Raw genomic sequence first — 23,498 nt, forward strand, 5'->3', positions numbered from 1 at the left:
CAGGAATCGGGTCGGATCCTTCACCATAGTGGGGAGCCCCCTCCCGTGGCAGTGCCCGCCAGTGCAGCCAGGCCACGTAGCTAGTGAGGGAACTCGGTTATTTCCTCCATCCAAGGGGGTCGAGGCCGGGAGGGACCAGCAGCTCCCGTCTAGCGCAGGCCGCCCAGCTGTACTTGGTTCCCAGGCACTTGTGCTGAGTAGCGAGTGGGCGTCAGCGTCACCCAGTCTGCTACAGCGCAGGGCAGAGCAGGCACAGGCCAAGGGTCCTGGCTGGGACGACTCCTCCACACGGGCCTGATAACACACTGGTTTATGATCTCTAGAGTAGCAAAGGTACCTATCTCACCAGATGTGTCCCAGATAAGGAATTAACCCTTTTATATCTTGGGCCAAAACGTACAGAGTGAGTGAGGGTGTGTCTCTTTTCATTTACTTCAGTGGGCTTTGGAGGGGGTGGGGCTGAGGGCCAGGACTCCTGGGTTCTATGCCTGGGTCTGAGAGGGGAATGATCTCTAGTAGGTTGGGGGCGCTAGGAGCCAGGACTCCTGGGTTCTATTTCCTGCTCTGGGAGGGGAGTGGGGTCTAGTGGCTAGAGCAGGGGGGTTGGGAGCCAGGACTCCTGGGTTCTATTCCTAGCTCTGGGGTGGGTGTGGGACTGATTTCACTGGGATTTGGGGGCACTCAGCTCCCACAGAACAGTGGGCGCTGGCACCGCGCAGTGCCAAGTTACGAACCAAAGAGCCTTACTTTAGGCAACCGGCTCTGAACACTTTGGTCCATTTGCACGTTGCCAGCGGATGGGGAAAGGGAGGTCCAGAGAGGAGAGGTGTCAACGGAACCCAGGAGTCCTGCGCTTCTGCTCGCCACTGCTGTAACCACTAGTCCATCCTTCCCTCCTCTCCACCACTCAACACCCAAATCAACAGTCAAATAGGATGTGGGAGGTCTCGTGACAGCCCATCTCGCCCGGTAGGATGGGACCAACCCCCAGCCCCGCAAAGAGTTAACAGCAGCCAAACTGCGCAGGGACTCAGATCAATAACCAGCTCCTTCCAGCTTTGTTTTATGTGGGGCAGAACCCGGTTGTTGACAAAGGCTGATAAACATTGACGCAGGCCTCGGGTTTCACTAGGACACGCCCGTGCGACGGCACAGGTGCCTGATGCAGTGCGGTGCTGGCGCAGCTCAGCATGGCTTCCCCCGGGATCACTGTTCGTCTCCTCAGCGACCCGAGCTCGGAGCCCGCCCAGGCCGTCCCGCACTCAGGGCAGGGGTACCAGGAGCTCAAGCGGCAATGCCTGCAGCAGCGCCGCCTCTTCACCGACCCGTTCTTCGACGCCGTCCCCAGCTCACTTGGATACTGGCAACTCGGACTTGGGTCTGAGAATATTAAGGGGCTGGAGTGGAAGAGGCCACAGGTAGGTCGGATGCTTTCGCAGCCAGTTACTGCTCCCTGCAGGCAGGGCTGGGGGGTCCTCCTGCCACTGGCTCCCTCCCCGAGGAGAGGCAAGATGCGAATCCCCACGAGACTCCCGAGGACGGGAGGATGCCATGCTGCTGCCTCTGTCGGGAGGTCAGGAAGCAAAGGGAGCCAGGTGGAGTGGGTCTTATTAGCACCGAGTCTCCCCGGCCGAGATCAGGGCCCCGTCGGGCCGGGCGCTGCCCAGACCCCGGCCGAGATCGGGGCCCCGTTGGGCCGGGCGCTCCCCAGACCCCAACTGAGATCGGGACCCCATCACGCCGGGCACTGCCCAGACCCTGGCCGAGATCGGGGCCCCGTTGTGCCAGGTGTAGACTCACAAAGTGAGAGAGTCCCTGCATCTAATCTGAGGAAGCCTGGCCTTGTGGTTAAGACACTGGACACAGACTCAGGGTTCAAATCCTGGTTAACCACCCCCGGCGTGACCTTGGACAAGTTACTGCATCTCTCTGGGCCTCAGTTTCCCTAGTTCCAAAATGGACTTCTAGGAGATAGTGTAATGAGTAACCACAGTGTCGCTTCTGATTGTTTGCTTTAGGATTAGCCAAGTGACAAGTGATTTGTTTCAGTAATCAGAAACCGGAGTCGGGCAGAGGTTAGGCTGTATCTAGGTGTGTCCCGCGGCGAGCGCTGATCATGACCTTGCAGGAGCTCTGACTGCTTGAGGCAAGCTCTCACACCATTGTCAAAGGGACCCCAGAGCTGACTTGAGTCCAAACCAGGGCTTGGGTTCCACGCAAGGTGTGCTAGCAACGATTTGGCCTGGGATGGTGGAAATCTTGCAAGCTCAGCTGCAAATGGGAAATTTCCCATCAGCTGGAATGGATGAAAGGTCCTGAGACCGGCCTAACGCCCCCCCCCCACACCTCATCTCTACCGTGCCCCCACAACAGTGGCAGGTCGTTTGCTGCTGAGGCTACGGTTGCTAGTGAAGAATGCACTGTGCACAGAGGGGTAGAAACAGGGATCAATAGCTTTCAGATGAGAACACAACATCTGTAGTGTTGCCCCTTCGTCTGGCACTAGTATCCCACTACTGACACCAGTGTTGCCCCAGTGCTGAATGGCAGCAGGTGTCTGGAGCCAGGCAGTTTAGCTTCCCCTTGAGGGTGAAATCACTGATGTGGCGCGTGTGTCTATTCTAGGTGTAACTTGCCTTACTCACATCCATGCCCCAGTCTTGATATGAGATGGTCAAACAGCATGCAGGGCGATACCTTGTCCTGGGAATCAGAGACCAACGCCAATGCTCATGGAGCAACTCTGCCTCAGGAACTGACACTCAATAGTGCGAAAGGCAGAGAGCAAACTAGCTGGCTACTCTCCCAGCTCCCTCTCTCCCCAAGTTGCCTCTCCGCAAAACCCTTGTGTAACCCCAAGCTAACAGCTATGCAGCATGTCTGCATGAGACTCAAACCTGGCTTGCACACTCAGAACTTGGAAGACTATGTGTAACAGCGCCACCGGGTGACGCCTGCCATCGCGGTATCAAAAATGACAAATCAACCATTCATTCCTCTCCTGCTCTATAATTTCCATGCTGGACTTTACTCCTCAAACCAGAAAGCTCCCGTCTCTATTCTGTCTTGCAGGAAATTTGCAGGTCCCCAAAGTTCATAGACGAGGACATGAGCCGGACTGATGTCAAACAGGGCCAGCTGGGTAAGCACCTTCTCCTTCCCTTCTGAGCGCCCTGCGCGTGGTTTCATCTTCCACCTTGGACGATGCGCAAAGAGGTGGGCTGCAAACTTAGCCCCCCTGGCAGAGCCCTCACGCCACACGTGGGCAGTAGCTGCAGCCTCACAACTGCGGTGCCTTTACTGTTGGCCTGGAGTGGCACACGGGGGACGCAGCGCTGCTAACCCAAGTACAGAGGTACATGTGCATGAGAGAGAATTTCCCTGCAGTTTCCTGCCATCGCCAGGACAAACCTCATTGAATTAAACGTCATTCAATACGGTTTAACATACGCATCTTAGGAGCTCATTGTATTCCAAATGCGAACGTTTGTGTGTTATTGCAACAGACGAATGCATTGCAAAGTGTTAAGAGCTTCCAGGGAACTGAACAAGGCTCCGTGGGATTCCTAGGCAGTCTGGGCTGCTGGGGAATTCACAGTGTAGGCAGGGGCTGTGACCCTGGGGTCAGGAGGGAGAGAGACATGGGTCTCCCCTCAAGAGAGGTGACGGCTGGGGAGCCGGGAGGGGGAGAGCGGGTGCCCTTGCTGGACTAGAGTGGGAATACAGGTACAGTTGCCCAGAGCGGTGACAGTGAGTCTGTCTCTGAGCCAATGCAGCTGGTTTACTGTAGCTGTTAGCGCCAAAGGTCGTGGGTTCAAATGATCCCGTGCAACAGAACTGTTCAAATCGACTCACCCCTCCAACAGGCAACTGCTGGTTCCTGGCTGCAGCTGCGTCTCTCACCCTCTACCCACAGCTCATGCACAGGGTGGTACCCAGGGGGCAAAGCTTTGCACGGGAGGACTATGCTGGCATCTTCCATTTCCAGGTGGGTTGCCCAGCCTGCGGGACAAAAAGGGGGCTGGTCAGGGGAGCTGGCGGATGGCGGTAGCAGAGGGGGCATTTCCCCACCTGGTGAGGGGGATGGCTCGGGCAGTTGCAGGGTGGTAGCCTAGGCTGTGCATTAGGAGTGAAAGGGAGTCTTTACGTCCGGGTTGGCACGTCGGGGGCCCCAGGGTGCCGATGCGTCAGGTGCTGTCCATCCACAACCAGGGCCGGCTCCAGGCACCAGTGCAGGAAGCAGTGGGAAGGGGCGCACGTCCGGGTCTTCGGCGGCAATTCGGCGGCGGGTCCCTCAGTTCCTCTTGGAGGGAAGGACCGGCCGCCGAATTGCCACCGAAGAATGAAGCGGCGGCGGTAGAGCAGCCACCAAAGTGCTGCCGATCACGGCTTTTTTTTCCCCCCTTTTTCTCTCCTTCGCCGCTCAGGGCGGCAAAAAAGCTGGAGCTGGCCCTGTCCACAACGCAGAAAGACCGAACGGACGAAGGGTCCGATTGTCAGAAGCGAGAGGCACTCACGGCTCAGCCCTGGCCGCTTTCCGCACCTCTTGCGCTCTGCTCCATGTCACTCCTTATGCTTTCATGGAAATCCCTCTCGGGATGTGCTGTTCACCTTCTCCTAACCCCTAGTCTCCATTCCCCCCGCACCATTGTTTCCAATCTCCCCTAAGCAGCAAACAGGTTCATTCAGGTCAAGCTCACAAACCTGCGATGTTCCAGCAAACTCGCGTCCTCCCCCTCACCCAAAGCATCAATCTGGACTAAGCCAAAACCCCGGCTCTGAACAGCCTCAGACACGCGGGGAATTTGGCTCTGAGCTTCATGGCACTGACCAGTGGGTACCGTTAACCCCGGCAGCGCTCTGTGCTGGAGACGTTCCAATATGAGGGTGCTGCTGTGGGGGCTGATCCCCGATTGAGGGCCTTGCCAAAATTTTTCCATCAAATACCCAAAAACCTGAAATATTTTGATTTAAAAAAATTGCCACCATGGTGCCTCGTGGGAATTGTAGTTCCAGGGTCTCAAGAGCCTGTTCTCCAGTATGGCCAGGGCTCCCGGGTTTGGACTACATCTCCCAGGATGCATCACTGTCTTGCCTGTTGGAGGGTGTGTTCCATAGGCATCCCTGGCCATGGGGCATCATGGGAGATGTAGTCCAGCCAGAGAGATTGGCCCACAGAGGAGAATGGGAACACAAGATGACTGAACTACAACTCCCATAAGGCACCATAGTGGCACCGTTGAATGGAAAGGCAGCTCCCCAGATCATAGGGGCAGGGGCCCCCTGGGTTGGACTGACACGGTCTAGCCCCGATGGGTGCGGTAGCAGCATGCACTGTGCTAATGGGTTCTTACCCTCCAGTTCTGGCAGTACGGGCAGTGGGTGGATGTGGTGGTTGACGACCGGCTGCCGGTGAAGAACGGAAAACTGGTCTTCGTGCGCTCCTGCCAGAGCGATGAATTCTGGATGCCCTTGCTGGAGAAAGCCTATGCCAAGTGAGTTGGCTGATCCCTGTTCTACAGCCGGGTAGCTTTGCACCCAACCTTGCATTCCCATGGGGCAATGTAGCTGCTGGACAACAGAGAGCAACCCTGGGCACTGATGTCACACTGGCTGACCAGAGAACTCAGAGAGCCGAGAAAAGGGGGAAGGGTCATTCTCTCAAGTTGACAGTGGGGGAAACTGAGGCACAGAGCCTGTCCAAATCCACACAGTCATTGGCATAGGCCCCAGGAGTCCTGAGTCCCAACCCCCGCACTCTAATCCACCAGACCCCACTTTCCTCCTGTAGCTGGGCACAGAACCCAGGAGTCCTGCCTCCCAATCCTGCGTGCTCCCTTTCTCCTTCCCCTTCCCACTTGCTGCCCCATTTCAGGCTCAATGGCTCTTATGAGGCCATGAACGGCGGGTACATGAACGAGGCCTTCGTGGACTTCACGGGCGGGGTCGGGGAAACCTACCAGCTCAAGATGCCCAATCCAGAGCTCTTCAAAGTCATCCGCGCGGCCCTCACGAAGAGGTCTCTGATGGGGGCACACATCAAGGTGAGCATGGGGAGAATCTCTCCTCTCAGCCGCTGATGTAATAATAGGCCCTGGGTGGAGCACCAGGAGCAGAACTTGAACCCAGGAGCTTAGGATCTTAATCTGCGAGTCCCAGCTCCTGGCATGTGTGAGGGCTGGTCCTGGCGTCCCCTCTCCCCTCTGGTCCTGGCTTCTTGTAGTGGTGGCTGGGCCACACAGCTGTTTAGGAACCTGCTACGATATTGGCTACCAGACCTACACAGACCCCGACCGAGATCAGGGCCCCGTCGCGCCGGGCACTGCCCAGACCCCGGTCGAGATCAGGGCCCCGTCGCGCCGGGCGCTGCCCAGACCCCGGCCGAGATCAGGGCCCCGTTGCGCCGGGCACTGCCCAGACCCCGGCCGAGATCAGGGTCCCCTATTGTGCTAGGTTCTGTAACAAGCAGAGTCCAAAGAGCTGGCGTTCTACGGACAAAGCAACGGGCAGGCGGGGGAATGACCCCACCCCCACAGCTGAGTAGCAGAGGTGGGAGTAACCCTGCGCTCTGAGGATCCCAGCACACAGCCCTACCCCCCAGCCTGTTCTGCTTGCGGTTTGGCACACACCGGGGGCACTGGGCGGGAGTAGGCGTAGCAGGCATGGCGAGGGTGACCAGACAGCAAGTGTGAAAAATCAAGACAGGGGGTGAGGGGTAATAGGAGCCTATATAAGAAAAAGACCCAAAATCGGGACTGTCCCTATAAAATCGGGACATCTGGTCACCCTAGGCATGGCAAGAGGACCCCAGGTCTTTTAGCAGGGTGCCTTGCTGTAGCGTAGGCGAAGCCGGATTGTGGGGGTGTTTCTTCCCTCTCCCCTAGGTCACCCGGCAAGAGGACATGGAGGGACACACGCCAGAGGGGCTGGTGAAGGGACACGCCTACTCCATAACGGCTGTTCACAAGGTGGGCCCGTAGCTACCCCTGGTTCCACTGGTTGAGGGAGCGCAGAGCGCCGGGCGGGGCTCGGGGATTCTGGGGGCAGACACATAGCCGGGTTAGCTCTGTGACGTGTATCGCAGGAGGCCCCCAGCGAGATCAGAGCCCCATCGTGCCAGGCGCTGCACAGACAATCCCTGCCCCAAATGGGGATCCAGTGTAAACCAGGGAGCCGGCCACCCCCAGCCCGCGGCAGGCGATCAGGCGGCGCCAGGGGGAGATATCCGCCTGCATGTGGATTTGCAGGTCACATGACAGCGGTGAGAGCCAACGGGCTGGAGGGGGAGCTGGGCTCAGCCTGCAGGACAGGACCTGCCGCTGCGGGGTGGGTTTGCTAATGCCCCCCGTCAGGGCATCCCACCCTCGCCCCCGCAACAGGCTGTCAGGACTCAATCCCCTCCCCCCACCCCATATTGTCTCCCTCTGCTACCTTCTAGTTGCCTATTGCTGATCTAAATAGCCCACGAAAGGGTTATTATTCCCATTACGCAAATGGGGAAACCGAGGCCAGAGGAGCTCTATCCTTTGATAATTACCACATCACTGTAGCACCTGGGAGCCTATCACAGACCAGAGCCCCACAGCGCTAGGCGCTGTACAAACAGAGAACAGGACAGACTGGGGTAACGGGTTACAGACAACACAAGAGTTGACAGGCAGACAGAGACAGGGCCCAAGGAAACCATGATTGGTCAGCGTGATGGGCCGGGCAGGGTCCCAGCAACCTTCCTGAACGGCGACCGCGTGCCACGATTCAAGCCCGTTTCCGCACGTGCCTTTGTACAGCTGGATCACGGGGGCAAGAAGCTAAAGCTGCTGCGGCTGAGGAACCCCTGGGGAGAGGTGGAGTGGAACGGCCGGTGGAGCGACCAGTGAGTGCGGGGGAAAAAAGAGAGGGGTGGATTTGAGGGGCAGAGTTTTAATGAGGAACCCGGCAGTGTTCTGACAAGTGCTTTCAACGTACATCGCCCCCAGGCTGCATTGCTTTATGGGTGAGCGGCGATTGCACCCAGGATCTCTGCACTATGAAACACAAACCTTCCCAGCCTCAGCTAACAGACCCAGCTCTGTTCGCTTAGGCTCCCGTGCTCACCAGCTTGTCACCCCTCTGCAAACAGCAGCAGCGTGTGGGGCGTCAGTTTCCCATTGGAAGAGAAATCAGGGACGTGGCATCAGGGAATGTTCTCAGTACAACTATTAAAGACATTAGACACGCCAGTCCTGGAGCAAGGCTGGTCCCACATGGCACTGAGGTGAGCCCCTCGTTCAAGGATCTCAGCCCCACCACGCAGATCCCGGCTCCAGCCCCAAGAACTGACTCGAGTTAGGGAGATTAGGGTGGAGCGCAAACTCCCCGGCTGCTTGCCCCAGAGGGCCCCGAAATGAAATTAACGACAAGGGTTTCTTCAAAGACTGACCACTTGCTCGCACACGAACTTGTAATGCTGTGTGAAACCTGGTGATTCCCCCATCACAACTACTTGCCTGGAGTGGGATTCTGCATTTCAAAGCACAAGCCTCAGCTACCAGAGCTAAAGGACCTGAGCCAGTAACTCAGGGGCAGGTGCGGGGTCTATATGGCCCAGACACTGGATGGCAGAGTCCTGGGTAGCACATCTAACCTCCGCACCCTTCTCCTTCTCTCTGCTTAGCTCCTCGCTGTGGGCGGGGCTGGATCCCCAGCTCCAGAAGCGCCTACACGTGAGAAGGGAAGACGGGGAATTCTGGTAAGAGATCCAGCCCCCCCACACAACAAAGGGGACTATTTGGGGGATATTGGGTAGGGGTGGGAAAGGGCAGCACAGGGCATGTCAAGTATGTTCAATGACAGGCGGCACTGTTTAGCATTACTATTGTTACTACCAGTAGTATTATGGTAGTGCCTAGGCCTCCGACCGTGATCAGGTCCCCCCTTGTGCCAGGGGCTGCCTCAGAGTAGTTACAGTCCAAATGGGAAAAGGCTGGGAGGGGAAACTGAGGCACGGGGAGGGGACGTGCCTGGCACAAGGTCACCCAGCAGGTCAGTGGCAGGGCTCCGGACTCTGGCACCCTGACCTGCTAGATGGAATCAGCCCACTCCCCCCCATGTGCTATTGAACAGTGATGTAGTAAAGAGACAGGCTAGGTCACCTGGGAGTCTCTACAAGTGTGGGGAGAGGGTGGGGCCCAATCCCCAGTTGGTGTGTGAACTGGTGCCGCTCCATTGGAGTCGACAGGACTGAACTGATTTCTGCCAGCTGGGGAGCTGGGCCGCTGGATCCTGCTCAGAGCGAGGTGCTCCGGGGCTCCCTGACGGATCAGTACTGGACTGTGTCTGCACCTCTCTGCTCTCTCCGTCTGTCTCAACACACAGGATGCAAATGGACGACTTCCTGCGGTTCTTTGACGCCCTGGAGATCTGCAGCCTGACTCCAGACTTGCTGGAAGAGGAGAAGGGGGTCGGCTGGAACGTTCACTCCTTCCAGGGGCGCTGGAGCACTGGCTATACCGCCGGCGGGTACAGGAGCTCGGGCCTTCGAGGTAAAGGGCTCTGCCCGAAGGAGGGGTGGGGACATGGATTGAGGGGCAGCAGCAGATCCGGGGGCGGGGGAGGACAGGGCTGGGACAGCAGGGGGCTGCGGGTCAGGGTTGAGGGGCAGCAGCAGATCCGGGGGCCGGGGAGGACGTATGGGGGGGCTGCCTGCTGGTGCACACAAGGGCCTTAAGGGCAGAACCTGGGATGGGGTTGGGGGATCAATGACTAGGCAGATCCACAGCCCCCCACGGGCTGGGGGAGAGGATGCAGCAGCAGTGGGGGCTGTTGCACGCTGAAGCAATTGCAGACATTCCTGGGGATGGGGGAGGTTCTTTGGCCCCAGCCAACCGCCCGCCCCCCCCCCGCTCAAAAGCACAAAGGGGGAGGGCGACATGGCCCTATGGGTGGAGCCTCCCCCTCTCGCCCCCCACCCCCATGATGCTGAGACTGGCCTGGCCTCGCCCCTGCAGACGGCTTCTGGATGAACCCCCAGTACCACGTCCACCTGCTGGAGGCGGATGAGGCCGACCTGCGGAAGCAGCGCCTGGACCCCAGCTGCACCTTGCTGGTCTCCCTGATGCAGAAGGACCGGCGCCAGGACAGGAAGAGGGGAAAGGACTTTCTGCCCATTGGCTTTGAGATCCTGAAGGTACGGGCTGACCCCGAGAAGTGTAAGGGCCCCCCCCCCGGCCTGGGGTAAGCCGGAGCACCTCCCGCTGAGCTCACTGGCCCAATACACCAAACCTTCTCTGTCCACCCAGCGGCCTCCAGCTAGCTTCTTGCTGAGGTGTCCTTGCCCACGGAGAGTGACGGCCCCAAGGGGGGGGGGCAGTTGCTCTGCTACCCACCCCTGGTCAAGGGGCTCGGGGCAATTGTCCCGCAGCGCTTGGGTTTGCAGTAAGAGCCAAGGGTGAGTCCCTAGCCCCCTTAACGTCAGAGGCAAATAATCCCCCCAGAAGAGTCAACACCGGGACTGGGGTCAGGGGCGAGGAAGGAGGTATTAGCAAGGGGGATTTTGGGTGCTGGGAAGGGGGACAGGTCAAAGAGGAGTGAGACGCCCCAACTGAGGTCAAGGCCCCCTCATGCTGGGCCCTGCCTGGAACCCCACCAAGATCGGGGTGCATGTTGCGCCAGGCGCTGCGCAGATGTCGAGCGAGACAGCCCCTGAACAGGCAGAGGGAGGAGCGTTCTCCCCCATTTGACAGATGGGGAAGGGAGGCCCAGAGAGATGCGAACTGATCCCCAGTCTCCGGCCTTCACCACAAGGCTGCTGCAGCCTCTTACCGCTTCCTTGAGAAACCCGGGGCAGGTCGGGGTGTGGCTGGAAGGGAGCTGCCTGCTCCAATCAGCTCTGGAGACCGGGAACGGAGCAGGTTCTGCATCCCGCTGGGGACCCCGATACCCAACGCTCCTCGTGATGCTGTGGGGACGCGGTGTGAGCAGCCCCTCGTCAGAGACTGCCCTGTGTCCCAGCGGAGAGGGCAGAAGAGCCCAGGGGAGGGAGGGGGATGACCACAGAGACCACCAGGGTTCTTGCTCAGTCGCTCTCATTCCCCCTCTGCTCTGTTTTTCTCTTGCAGATGCCCAAGGAGGTAACTAGCGAGAGAGGTTGTGATTTCCCTCAGCCCTGGCTCTCAGTCCGTGGGCCGGACTTCCATCCCAGCTTGCGGCCGGACGGCTGATTCGCAGTGGTTAAAACATGGGGATGCCGGTGGGGATGGCGCAGAGAGGAGCTTGGGCCATGTTGGGAACTGCAGAAAAGATCCATGACTGGGATCTAAAAGGAGTGAACAGGGCCAGATCCCCGGGTGGCATAAATTGGTGTCGTTCCTTTGGTGTCAATGGGGCCAGATCGCCAGCCTGTGTAAACTGGTGTCACTCCATTGGCTTCCATGGAACTCAGCTGGTTTGCACTGGCTAGGAGGCAAGCGAACCCAGTACCTCTGCACCAACTGACTACAATCCCATGTCACGGACCAGGGTCCAGACTGACTGGCCCAGACCCTCCGAGTTATTTCAGCACCCGACTCCCACTGATTTCGGACCCGTCTCCCCGCAGTACCTGGAGCTGAAGAACATGTCCCAGAGGAGAGCGCTGCTCCCGTCTCTCCGTGCCGTGTATTGGACCGCGCACGTGCCCATGAGGGATGTCTCCGGCCGCTACAGGCTGCCGCCGGGCGATTATCTCATCATCCCCAGCACTGGCTACCCGATGGAGGAGTCCAACTTCACCCTGCGCATCTTCACGGAGAAGGCAAACAAGTCCCTGTGAGTCCCAGCTTCCTGAAACCCGCGGGCCTTGCAAAGAGAACCGTGAACAGGGGTTTGCACGGTGCAGGGTTGGTGCACCCAGTTTAATAGTGCGTTGCACTTTGACACCCATCGACAGCATGGCTGAGGGGTTAAAGCAAGGGAGTGGGAGTCAGGACTGCGGGCGCCCTGCCCCAGATGTGTGGGGGAGCGGTTAGGTTAAAGATGGGGGCTTATGACTCCTGGGTTCCATTCCCAGCTCTGGGAAGGGAATAGGGGCTAATGGTTAGGCTGGGAGTCAGGTTCTTTCCCTGGATCTCCAAGGGAATATTAGCTAGTGGTCAGAGCACGTGGGTCTGGGGGATTCAAGAGACCGGGATTCTTTTCCCAATTCTTCCCCCGTCTCCCAGTGTGACCTTGGGCAAGTCGTGGCCCTGCTCCGTGCCTCAGTTTCCCCAACCCTACAATGAAGTTAAATACCTAGCTCACCAGAGGGTGTGCATGATGTCTAGTCCATGTTATACAGCAGCCTGGTACCTCGAGGCGCGGCATGCATTTCCCATCTGCTGCATGGTGATTCTTTCAAGCCCTGCCACTGCAGAGCAGTCTCCTACCACTGGAGCTGGGAAAAGGATCAAACGGGGTGTGGGTGTGGTCCGGTGGGATAGCGCCCTCTATCGGGCAGCAGTGCAATGGCAGCAGTAAGCGGCATGGCACAGTTTAAGGCCCCAGTTCTGCAATGCATTTTAAGCATGTGCTTAGATCCATCCCTGTTTTGCAAAGCACACGCTTAACTTTAAGCATGTCTAAGTGCTCTCCCAGAGAGGGCTGGAACGCTGACTCTAAATGGCTAAACAAAAGGAAGATGCTCAAGAAGAGAGAGAAAGAAAAGGGTAAAGAAAACAACCCAATACTGGGTGGAAGGATAAGGAGACTCAGTTCCCGGGGCGGCCAAAGTCTTCCTCTGTACCATGGGAAAGTCATTCACAGCCTCACTTCCCCCGTCTGTGCAATGGGGAGAAAGGCATCTCCCAACCTCCCAGGCGGATGAGGATAACTACACTGAAGAGGGTGAGGCGTTCAGTTCTCCAGTAACAGAAGGCCATCGAAGTACCTCAGATAGACAGATACGGAGTGCCCATCTTAACAAGCTACTGTGCAATATTCTTGTGTCTTCCAGGGAAATCGATGATGAAATCAGAGCAGACATGAGACCCCTTCAGGTAACGGCATCTCGGCTAATTTACTCTGAACAGTCAGGCTTACCAGTGAAGCACGTTCCACCCAGCATCTCAATGCGCTTCCCAGGAATTTTCGACACCGTCCCCAACGCAGGGCTAAGTCCACCCGCTGGTGAAACACACCTAGCCAGGAAGCTGACGTAGGCCGTGGGGCTAACAATCGCAGTGTAGATGTTCGGGCACAGGCTGGCGTCCAGCCCCTGAGACCCTGTGAAGGGGGAGGGTCCCAGAGCCTGGGCTCCATCCCGAGCCTGAACGTCTACACTAATTTTTAGCCCCGCAGTCTGAGCCTGAGTCAACTGATCTTGGCTCTAAGACACGGTGAGGCAGTGTAGACATACGGCTAAGGGCCAGAGAGCTGGGGCTGGCCAGTCCTGTTCTGAAGCAGCACCCCTTTAAGAACAGGGGTTTGGGCCTGGCAAAGGGGGGTATCAGGCCTCAGCAAGGACTGGGGAAGAGTTGCAGGAGCAGGGAAGCGCTGGCAATGGAGACCCTGGTTCACGGGAAGTTAGTGGTTGGATTTATGCTGAACTGTCCTCTCTTGGGGTTTGCTGAAGGTGTCGGTGGGTGTGGTGTTGATTTTCTCCTAAGCTAGGGGGACAAGGCAGCAGCCTACAGTGCTCTTCAACCAAAATGTCCACGCACAGATGGGCCCCAAACTAACCAGCGTTGTGGATTACAAGGGATCTGGTTCCAGTTCATGTGTCAATAAGTCCCAAGTGGCTGTAAGGAAATGAGTGCGGATTTGTGCACTGACAACCCCTTTGCCCCCCATCTGCAGCAGGTTAGAAATGCAAAGGAGGAAAAACAGCCCTGGTATTTTCCCTTGGAGGGTCTAAAAACCTAGGAACCATCCGAAACTAAATGGAAAATTTGGGGCATAGTTTTTCCTCAGCATTTCACGCTGGGGTCGCTTTCCTACCAGGTCTCACCCCAATGATCCCTCATTCCCTGGCCCCTACTAGCAGCACCCTGAGCAGAGCCTCTTGCAGTGCAGGCGAAGATTCTACCGAGTTTCTTCACAGGTGAAAATATTTTAGGCAAAATGCCACAGGCAGCTGGCCTGAAAATGTGACCCTCTTTCCCCAGAGAATCCCCAACGAGAAGGAATTTGAGCAAACCTTCCTGAGGCTTGCAGGACCGGTAAGTGGGGTGGGGAGGATCCCGGGTTTGACTGGGGCGGGTTATCGGGGTCTTTTTCTACAGAGCCGGGCTCTGGATTTCCCACGAACGCTTTGATTTGCTCTTGGGGCCAAGTTCTGACCTCAGACCAACTGAAGTGACACAGGGGTTGCAAGGATGGAAAAGGCAACTGGCTATTCCCAATGTTCTCAAGCAGTCCAATGGTATCTGTCAGCCCCCCATTAACACAGTACCTGAGCACCCCATCCTCTTTCATGTAGATTAGGGTTGTTCAGCTTAGAAGAGAAACAGCTAAGGGGTGGGGGGGGGGGATATGACAGAGGTCTAGACAATCATGACCGGTGTGGAAGCAGTGAACAGAGAAGTGTTGTTTACCCTTTCCCACAATACAAAAACCAGGGGTCACCCAGTGAAATGAACAGGCAGCAGGTTTCACACAAACAAGAGGAAGTACTTTTTCATGCAATGCACAATTAACCTGTGGAACTCATTGCCAGGGGATGTTGTGATGGCCAAAAGTATAACGAGGTTCAAAAAAGAACTGGATGAGTTCATGGAGAACAGATCCACCAACGGCTATTAGCCAAGATGGTGAGGGACACAACCCCATGCTTGGGGCAACCCGAAACCTCTGACTGCTGGAAGCCAGAGGTGGATCATTCCATGATTGCCCAGTTCTGTACACTTCCTCATAAGCTCTGGTATGGGCCACTGTCAGAGACAGGATACTGGGCAAGATAGACCCTAGTCTGACCCAGTGTGGCAGCTCTGATATTCTCATCCTCCTACCACCCCCTGCGAGGTAGGGAAGTGTGATTATCCCTATTGCACAGTGGGGAAACTGAGGCACAGAGAAGCTAAGTGACTTGCCCAGGTTGACATAGGGCGTCTGTGGCAAAGCAAGGAATTGAACCCCGTACCAGACTAGCTTGCTAACCCCTGGAGCATCCATCCTGCCCCTGGGAAACCCCATTTCAACCCGCTCGCGTTGCTTGGTTGGCAGGACAAGCAGATCGACGCTGCCAAACTGCAGGATATCCTGAACAAGGTCACGGCAAAGCGTGAGTACCCCTGCGCAATCACCTCTACCCTTCCCTGGCCAGTGCTGCACTCCTTAGCTCTGCTATCCCAGAGAGGAGCTTTAATCCCAAATCAGCCCCGACTCCAATGGACTCAGCGTAGAGGGGGGGAAGTTGGCCTGCCCCAGGCGTTCTCCCTCTCGAGACAGGAAAGGGTCTGGTCGCAATGGAAATAAATCCGTTCAGCACCACGGGAGCCAATGTTTGACCAGTTCAGACTGGACCTGTCCAGCAGGTGTCTCTGCAGGTGGAACACTTGGACTTTCCCCCTTGCGAGGTAGGGCAGTACAGTTCTCCTCCTTTGAGGGATGGGGAAACTGAGGCACAGGAGAGGGGAAGTGACATGCCCAAGGTTGCACAGGCAGTCTGCGGCAGAGGCAGGAAGAGAAGCCAGGCGTCCTGGTTCCCAGTCCCCTGCTCTAACCACTGGACAACACAACACACTCTCCCCCCCAACTCCTCCAATCACCATGAGCTAAGAATATCACTCAGCAGTGGTGACTCCCAGGCCCCTCTCTCTAACCATTAGGTGACATTCCCTCCCAGCAGCAGAAATGGAATCCAGCAGTCGTGACCCCCCGGCCTCGGCCGCCTGCTGGACAACACTTCCTGTCCTCTACTGGAAGAGCTGCGAATAGAACCCAGAAGTCCTGACCCCCAATTCCATTATCAACCAGTAGAACTTACTCCCCTCCTGACTCCCAACCCCCCCGTGGAATCCACTTCCTTCCCAGAGCCAAGGACAGAACCCAGCCGTCCTAACTTCCAGCCTCCCCTGTTCCAACCACTAGACTCCCCTCCCCTCCTGGAGCATGGCAAACACTTCAGGCTGCTTCAGCACCTCTTGACAACTGCAGGCCCGGCAAAGATGATGGGCCAAACCCCGTCTCGCCCACGCTCAGGCTCATGAGATACGCCTTTATCTAACACTGCCACATTCTTACCTTGCAGAGAGTCAAATGAAGACAGATGGGTTTGGCCTGGAGCACTGCCAGAAGATCATCCAGCACTTTGATGTATCCTTTGGAGAAGAAAACTAGGGTGGGAGATGTTAAGAAAAAAACATCACATGGCGTCATACTGCCCAGGACAGGGTAACCCCACAACGGGGCCTTGGCATGAGGGAACTCACCTGTAACTGGGATAGCAATGCTCAGCCTCCATCTTCCCTTGCTGGCAACGGGGCAGATTGTCCCGTATCTGCCTATTGTGCGGCTCTTCCCCTGTCCTCTGGCACCAGCCACTGTTGGAGATGGGAAACCGGAGTAGCTGGATCGCTAGTTTCCGGCAAGTTGCTCTATGGGTGGGGTTGGCCTGAGCTGAGTTCCTGAGCCGCCTGGGAACAGGACCTCGCTGGGGGAGAAGGGAGCTGTTTGCATGACTAAGGAAGGGGCAGTGCCTCTGGGGTCCAGCTCTCCCACGATGAAGGGATCTTAGGACTTTGGATTGCCGACCCTCCCCCTGGGAAACCCCATCAATGAGCTCAAAGGGCTAATCCCACCCACTTGGGTCAGTGGGGTTTGAACCCTGGACCTAGAAGCACGTGCCTACCAGAGGGTGAGCTAAAGAAGTTTGTCCCAGCTCCTCAGAGGTATTAAGGCACCTAATTCCCATTGAGATGCAGGGCTTACATCCCACAGGTGTGAGCTGTAGGAGCCTGATAACCACGTATGTAGACTAGGGTGGGTTACCCACAGTCAAAGCATACACCGCTGTCCAAAGAGCCACGTCCGCCTCGTTGCGGAGAATCCCCGAATGGGGCTCCCCGTTCTGGGAGCAGCCCGCAGACACCAAGCTGAACAGGGAATGGTGGTGGGAGAACAGGGGAAGTTGAGACAGGATCCCCTTTGCTACAAAAGCCAGCCGGGTATGAAGCAGGAATTGGCGAGCCGCGCGTCTCCTCCCTGCGCAGGGCTGGTGTTTTCCCTTCACTGAGCGGCATCAGCACAGCAAGACTGGCAAACTGACGCTGCCAGAGTTCAAGCACCTGTGGAGCAAGATTAAAGAATGGGAGGTAGGCACGGTGGCAGAAAGTCATGGGTTCGAGTCCCACCCCCCCGAGTGATGCAGCGGCTGGGTTATTAGCCATGCTGCCCTTCCGGAGAAGCAAACAATCCCCATTTCTGTAGGCTGCCCAGGAAATGGGCTCCCGCGGATAGGGGAAGATTGGTGCTCTTCCAAGCTCTGCCCCTGTGAGTCACCAAAATAAGGCACCGCTCCCCGTTTTTAAAATCAGGAATGAAATAGTTATCTCACACCTAAATCATCACTGGGCCTCTGCGCTCACCCTTTCCCGAGATGGACAGCGGCAGCTCACACCTCTCCGAGCTATTGCCTCTGGCACTGGGCTTGATCCTCAGAGCTGCCAAGGAGTCACAACTTTCAGCCAAGTCGGGGAGAGCTGCAGCTTCCCAGCACTGACCGGGGTCAGAGACCCACAAAACGTACTGACCAGGGGGCTGCATGTGCATTGATCTCATTGTGAAACCCTGAATTCGATTCCTCTTGGCGCTGGCCTCTGGCTCAGGGATGGCTGGGTGAGGTTTTAAGCCCCGTATACTCTCTCGGATCCTGACTCTCCTGCTCCCATTTGACAGGCTGTCTTTGTCGAGTACGATGTGGACCGCTCAGGGACGATGAACATTCACGAAATGCAGCTGGCGCTGGATGCAGCGGGTAAGGAGGGTGGTGGTGTCAGGAGTTAGCGGAGAGCGACAAAGAAACGGTTGCGGCTATGTGACCTTTGGTGGGATGTAGGAACAGCATTGGCCATGCCTGCCAAAAGGGTGAAGCCTCAAAGGTGTGGAGGGGTCAAAGGGGAAACAGCAGCTGGCCAGCGGCGGGGGACACTGCTGCAGAGGGATCAATGGGGGGGCCCCCCTCTGTGGAACTCTGCTCAGATGTGCGTGAGGATAGAGACAAGGCATTCAGTCAGAGAGCCACCCTATGGGTGGGTTGTGTTTGTACTGCACATCCGAGTGCAGAAATGGGGTTTAACCCTCTGGTAAAAAGACCTGGAGGTGTCCCCCACCTCCCCCGCCCAGCACCTTGGAAATGCTGCCACCGATTTCTAAAGCGTCGCTGCCATTTCTCAAGCTCAGGAAATCCCGGCTACTGGGGACAGGGAGGAAAATGTGGGGTGCTTGCCTGACCCGCTGTGCAATAGAGTCAGCAATCCTCAAATCAGAGAAACATCGGGCTGGACTGGACCTCAAGCAGTCAACAACACCAGCCCCCTCCACCGAGGCTGGGCCATGTAACCCTAGACCAGCCCTGACAGGGGTCTGTCCAATCCAGTGACGGGGATCCCACAACCTCCCTTGGAAGCCTGTCCCTTAGGCTGTTTACTCCCCTTAGGGTTAGAAAGTTTCTACTTCTATCCAACCTAAATCTCCCTTGCTGCAGATTAAGCCCATTACTTCTTGTCCTACCTTCATTGGACACAGAGAACAACTGATCCCCATCCTCTTTATAACAGCCCTTCCTGGCTAGTCTCAGGTTCCCCCTCAGTCGTCTTTTCTCAAGACTAAACATGCCCAGTGTTTTTAAACTAGGACCATGAGTCCAGACTCTGAGCACGGCCATGGACCTGTTGGGTGACTGGGCAAGTCACCTCCCTATGCCTCTGTTCCCCTCCCCCTTTTCATAGAATATCAAGGTTGGAAGGGACCTCAGAAGGTCATCTAGTCCAACCCCCTGCTCAAAGCAGGACCAATCCCCAGACAGATTTTTGACCCAGATCCCTAAATGGCCCCCTCAAGGATTGAGCTCACAACCTTGGGTTTGGCAGACCGATGCTCAAACCACAGAGCTATCCCTCCCCATCTTATCCTTTCCTCTCTTTAAGCTCCTGCCAGGGGTGTTCGTACAGCGCCTGGCACAGCGGGGCCCTCATCTGAGTTGGTGTTACTGCAATACAAGCAGGAAAAAGCTCTGACACCAAGAGCGCTAAACATTAGCCCCAGGAATTGACCCAGGGCCAGGTCATGGGCACGATGCTTTCCCCTTCCATTCAAGAGCTCAAAGCCGTTGAGAGTAGTTAAATAGGGATTCTCTTAATCTCGCTGCCTCTTTGCCTCTCTGTGCAAAGGTGGCAGCGCTCTCGAGTCCCCACGCCTGTGCTTTAACCCCTAGACCATACAGCCTTTCCAGGACAGGAGACATCCATTAAGAGCCCCCAGCTTCGAGTAGGTGTCTGTTGATATGGAGGTGTATTAAACTGGAGAAGACAAAAATCACCCTGGGTACGAGCTGCAGCAACTGCACAACAAGCCCCAGTGAAAGTCCGAACACTGTGTGAATCTCAGGCCTTCGTTGTCCTTTTCGCCCTTTGCACGCAGGTTTCCACTTGAACCACCAGCTGAGGGAGATCATCACAAGCAAATACCGCGACCGCTACCTGATGATCGACTTCGACAGCTTCCTGTCCTGCATGGTGCAGCTAGAAGCCATCTTCAGTAAGCGCGGTCTCCCGCTAGGCGAACATGATTAGCAGCTCCACCAGTGGCTGTGCAGATCCACGCCTCTCCAGCAGCAGAGCCACGTGCACAAATCACATGCGAAGAACACCCCAGTGTCAGCAGCCATTCGTAACCCCTCTTCTCCCCACCTTTCCACTTCAGCCCGTCTGTCTCCTCAGAACGAGCCGGGAGAAATAAACCCCTTGCAACATGACCCGGTGGCAACCCGGGTGCGAGCTGGGGGAAGGGAGGAATAGGAGAAGAGATGGAGAATTGTAAAGGGGGCTGAAGGCGAGGAGGAGAGGTTTGAATCCCGTGCAGGAGATTCAGAGATGTTAAGGCCAGAATGGATAATTCTGACCATCCCAGTCTGTCCGTCCTGTTCAGCACAGGCCGGAGATCTCAGCCCGATAGCGAGCCCAGTTTCTTACTGAACCGGGGTGTGTCTTGTAGCAAGAGACGGGAAGCCAGCATGAGAACGGGCAGTAGAGGGGAGACACTGTCAGAGCAGGGTGTGAGGTTACAGCACTAGCTGAGCTTTCGCTCCATGTATTAATCAGTGGGTAACTCCAGCCGCTCAGTTAAGAGGGGGATTTAAAAGCAATCTGTGTGGCGGGCCACATGGCTTTGGAAACCGACCTAAACTGGAACAATGGCTCAGAACGCTCCACTTGCTTGAATGTGGTGGGCACGCGATGTCAACTCTCGGGCATGTTGGGATTGCTGAATTTTAACACCGTGGAGTCAGTGATGCAAATTGGGATGTAAGGGCTGAACTTCAGGCTCCTGTGTGCGACAGCGACTGATGTTCCCTGGGTCGGCGTCTCCATTCCGTGCTCACCATGCAGCCGTTCACACCTATGCAAAGCGACCACGCCAAGCACTACCAATTCCGAATGGCAGCACTTGACACCAACCTTGCACTGGTGCAAATGAGTGTGCATGTTCCAGGGCAGAAGAGTATCCTATTGTGTGCACGCAGGCACGGGGGGGGGGGGGGGGGGAGGAGCGTTATGTGGGCAACACCTGCCTGCTAAGTCTCGCTTTCTTTCTGTTGTGGCAGGGCAGTGCCAAGAGTACGACAAAGCTGGTGCTGGGATGATCACCATGACGCAGAAGGAGGTGAGAAGCACGGATTACTGCCCCTCGCTCATAGCGGCCGCCGATCATTGCCCCAACGCTGGGCACTAGCTGAGCCGAGACCCCTAGTGTTTTTGCGGCAGCAATTAGTAAGCCTGAAGCTCATGCTCACGAGCTTCAGGGTTCAGGCTGCCCTGCCCTATTGTGCGGCACCACCTCATGCCCCACTGCTGGGTCTGGGCATGCACCAAATCATCCTCGTAATCACCCCCTTGTCTTGGCCTTCAAGAGAAGGCATTGGGCGCACCTGTTTCGCAGTGGAAGGAAGAAGGGCTGGTTTGAGCCAAGTAAAGTGCAGCAGGACAAACTTCTCCCACTCCGCTCTGCAAAGTGCCAAGCTACTCCTGGCTCTCCAACCGCTTCACCTCAATCCTGACCAGGCGGCCCCCCACCTCCTAGTAGAGTGCCCCCACCGCGATCTCAGCCCGAGTCCACCCGCAATCCCAAACCACAACCCCTCTCCCCTTCTCGTCCCATTCCGGGCTCCTTCCCCACAGCTGTGCTTATCCTGATCAGCCGCCCAACCCCGCTACACACTCCTGCCTCCACCCACCACCTCTGCCGACGTCCCTCAGTCTTGCCTATCTCCTGGCTATTCCACCCCAGAGTTGCTTCCTGACCCACCCCAGAGTATAAAAAATGCTAGTGAAATATTGCCCCACTCCTTGCTTTTTTCTTTCCTACGACCCACGCAACCATCTTTCCTAAAGCAGCTTCCAACGGGGGTTCTGGTTTGCAGCACTTATCTTGACACACAGCATCGAAGATACACAAAGACTTGGGTTGCCTGCTAAACGGTTCGGTTTTGTTTCTGCCTTTCAGTGGTTGGAGCTTGCTACCCTCACCTAACCTGGAAGAGTGGACAATATCGTCTCCTGGGAGGATCAGCAACAAATACCTAACAAGATGCAATAAAAAAAAAATCAGTTAAGGAGGATGCATTAGGAGAAATTGAATAGATAATTTTGCACTAATCATTTTGCACTAATTCACAGCATTCAAGGTCAGAAAGGACCATTAGATTATCTAGTTTGATTTTCGGTATCACACAGGCCAAAGTAGTTCAGCGTTATCCCTGTATTGAGCCAAGTAATTTGTCTGGCTAAAGTCTCTCTTCCAGAAAGTCAGCCGTGATCTGAAATCTTTAAGAAATGGAGAATCTGCCACTTTCCTTGGGAGTTCATTCCTGTGGTTAATCTCCCTCCCTTCTAACTCGGATTTGTCTGGCTTTAACTTCCCGCCATTTGTTCTTGTTTCGCCCGTCTCTGCTAGATTAAAGAGCCCTTTAGCAGCTGATATTTTCTCCCCAGGAAGGTACTTACACACTGTAATCAACTCACCTCTTGATCTTCTCAATACACTAAACCAGGGGTCGGCAGCCTTTCAGAAGTGCTGAGTCGAGTCTTCATTCATTCATGCTAATTTAAGGTTTCACGTGCCAGTAATACATTTTAACGTTTTTAGAAGGTCTCTTTCTATAAGTCTATAATATATAACTAAACTATTGTTGTATGTAAAGTAAATAAGGTTTTTAAAATGTTTAAGAAGCTTAATTTAAAATTAAATTAAAATGCAGAGCCCCCCGGACCGGTGGCCAGGACCCGGGCAGCGTGAGTGCCACTGAAAATCAGCTTGCACGCCGCCTTTGGCACATGTGCCATAGGTTGCCTACCCCTGCACTAGACAGATTGAGCTCCTTAAGTCTCTCATTGTAAAGTGTTTTTTCCAGCCCTGGAATCATTTTTGTGGCTCTTTGCACTTTTCTCCAAATATTCCTCATCTGGTTCATCTCTTGGGATGAGGCAGGTTCGATCCTAGCGCTGCATACTGCTCTGCTGGGACATGGCCCTGCCTTTTCCGCATCCCCTTTTCAACATCCAGCTCCCAAGAGTGCAGGGGGGACCTGAGAAGGGGGTGGGGAATGTTTTGCTCATGTGGCTATGAGGGGTTACTGACAAACTATTTCCAATATAATGAATGCTTTTAGATGTCGAAACTGTGAATTTTCTGCCTCTTGGAATCTCGGCAGCTGAAATGAGCACCTAATAAAAAATGTATAAAATGTATCTATTTAAGGTGGATTTATTTACAGTGGGTGAAAGCAACTAGCACAAATATATATCCTGGTTGCACCTAAGCGTATGTCAACATTGCATTTTAAAACCTATGGCAGTGACTTTCAGCTCCTAGGTCCACACTCAGGTTTGTGGGTTGCACGCAGCAGCACTAAAAACAGCTGTGTAGACATTCAGGCCTGGGGCAGGTGAGGGAGATCAGGGCCCGAGCCCCACACCGAGCCCAAACGTCTACACAGCTGTGTTTAGTGCCATAGTGCAAGCCTGAGTCTGTAGACCTGGGCTCCGAGACTTGCTGCTGCTGGTTTTAAAATGCAGTGGAGACTTACTCTTAGAGCCCAAGTCATGGACCTTGCCCCAGAAGTGCTGCACACCTTTCAGGGTTTGGCTAACCACTGAAAATGCCAAGAGAGCTGGGCAGGAATTTTTTTTTCCCCCCTTGCTAAAAATTTCAACTAACGCAACTTTGGTTTTGACTGAAGTATTTCAGGGTTATGTTGAAAAAACCGTATTTTTCCAAACTAAAACCTGAAAATTTGATGAAAACACCCCCCCCCCCCAAAGTTGTTTGATCAAAAAGCCATTTGATGGAAG

General features: G+C 55.6%; 1 protein-coding gene across 1 annotated transcript; it reads left to right on the forward strand.

The window, feature by feature from the left end:
• The first annotated feature begins 1,190 nt into the window (after positions 1–1,190).
• On the forward strand, positions 1,191–21,678 carry CAPN12 (calpain 12). Its single transcript, XM_024216357.1, has 21 exons — positions 1,191–1,418; positions 3,073–3,142; positions 3,867–3,988; positions 5,362–5,495; positions 5,876–6,044; positions 6,885–6,968; positions 7,788–7,873; positions 8,654–8,728; positions 9,355–9,521; positions 9,987–10,165; positions 11,097–11,108; positions 11,576–11,784; positions 12,947–12,989; positions 14,097–14,150; positions 15,154–15,211; positions 16,181–16,245; positions 17,175–17,243; positions 17,827–17,905; positions 19,570–19,686; positions 20,753–20,811; positions 21,652–21,678. Exons 1-21 carry the CDS (start codon positions 1,191–1,193, stop codon positions 21,676–21,678), a joined length of 2,106 nt encoding a protein of 701 aa, XP_024072125.1.
• The last annotated feature ends 1,820 nt before the right edge of the window (positions 21,679–23,498 follow it).

The sequence above is a fragment of the Terrapene carolina genome, unplaced genomic scaffold (genome assembly GCF_002925995.2).
Source record: "Terrapene carolina triunguis isolate 2854851 unplaced genomic scaffold, T_m_triunguis-2.0 Scaffold517, whole genome shotgun sequence".
Taxonomy (NCBI): Eukaryota; Metazoa; Chordata; order Testudines; family Emydidae; genus Terrapene; species Terrapene triunguis.

Bases quoted from the DNA above. Each gene is read 5' to 3' on its own strand.
- CAPN12 (XM_024216357.1), top strand. From the start codon at position 1,191: ATGGCTTCCCCCGGGATCACTGTTCGTCTCCTCAGCGACCCGAGCTCG. The intron at 3,143-3,866 runs GTAAGCACCTTC...CCCCTCCAACAG, and splicing joins TGTCAAACAGGGCCAGCTGG to GCAACTGCTGGTTCCTGGCT. The intron at 8,729-9,354 runs GTAAGAGATCCA...CTCAACACACAG, and splicing joins AGGGAAGACGGGGAATTCTG to GATGCAAATGGACGACTTCC.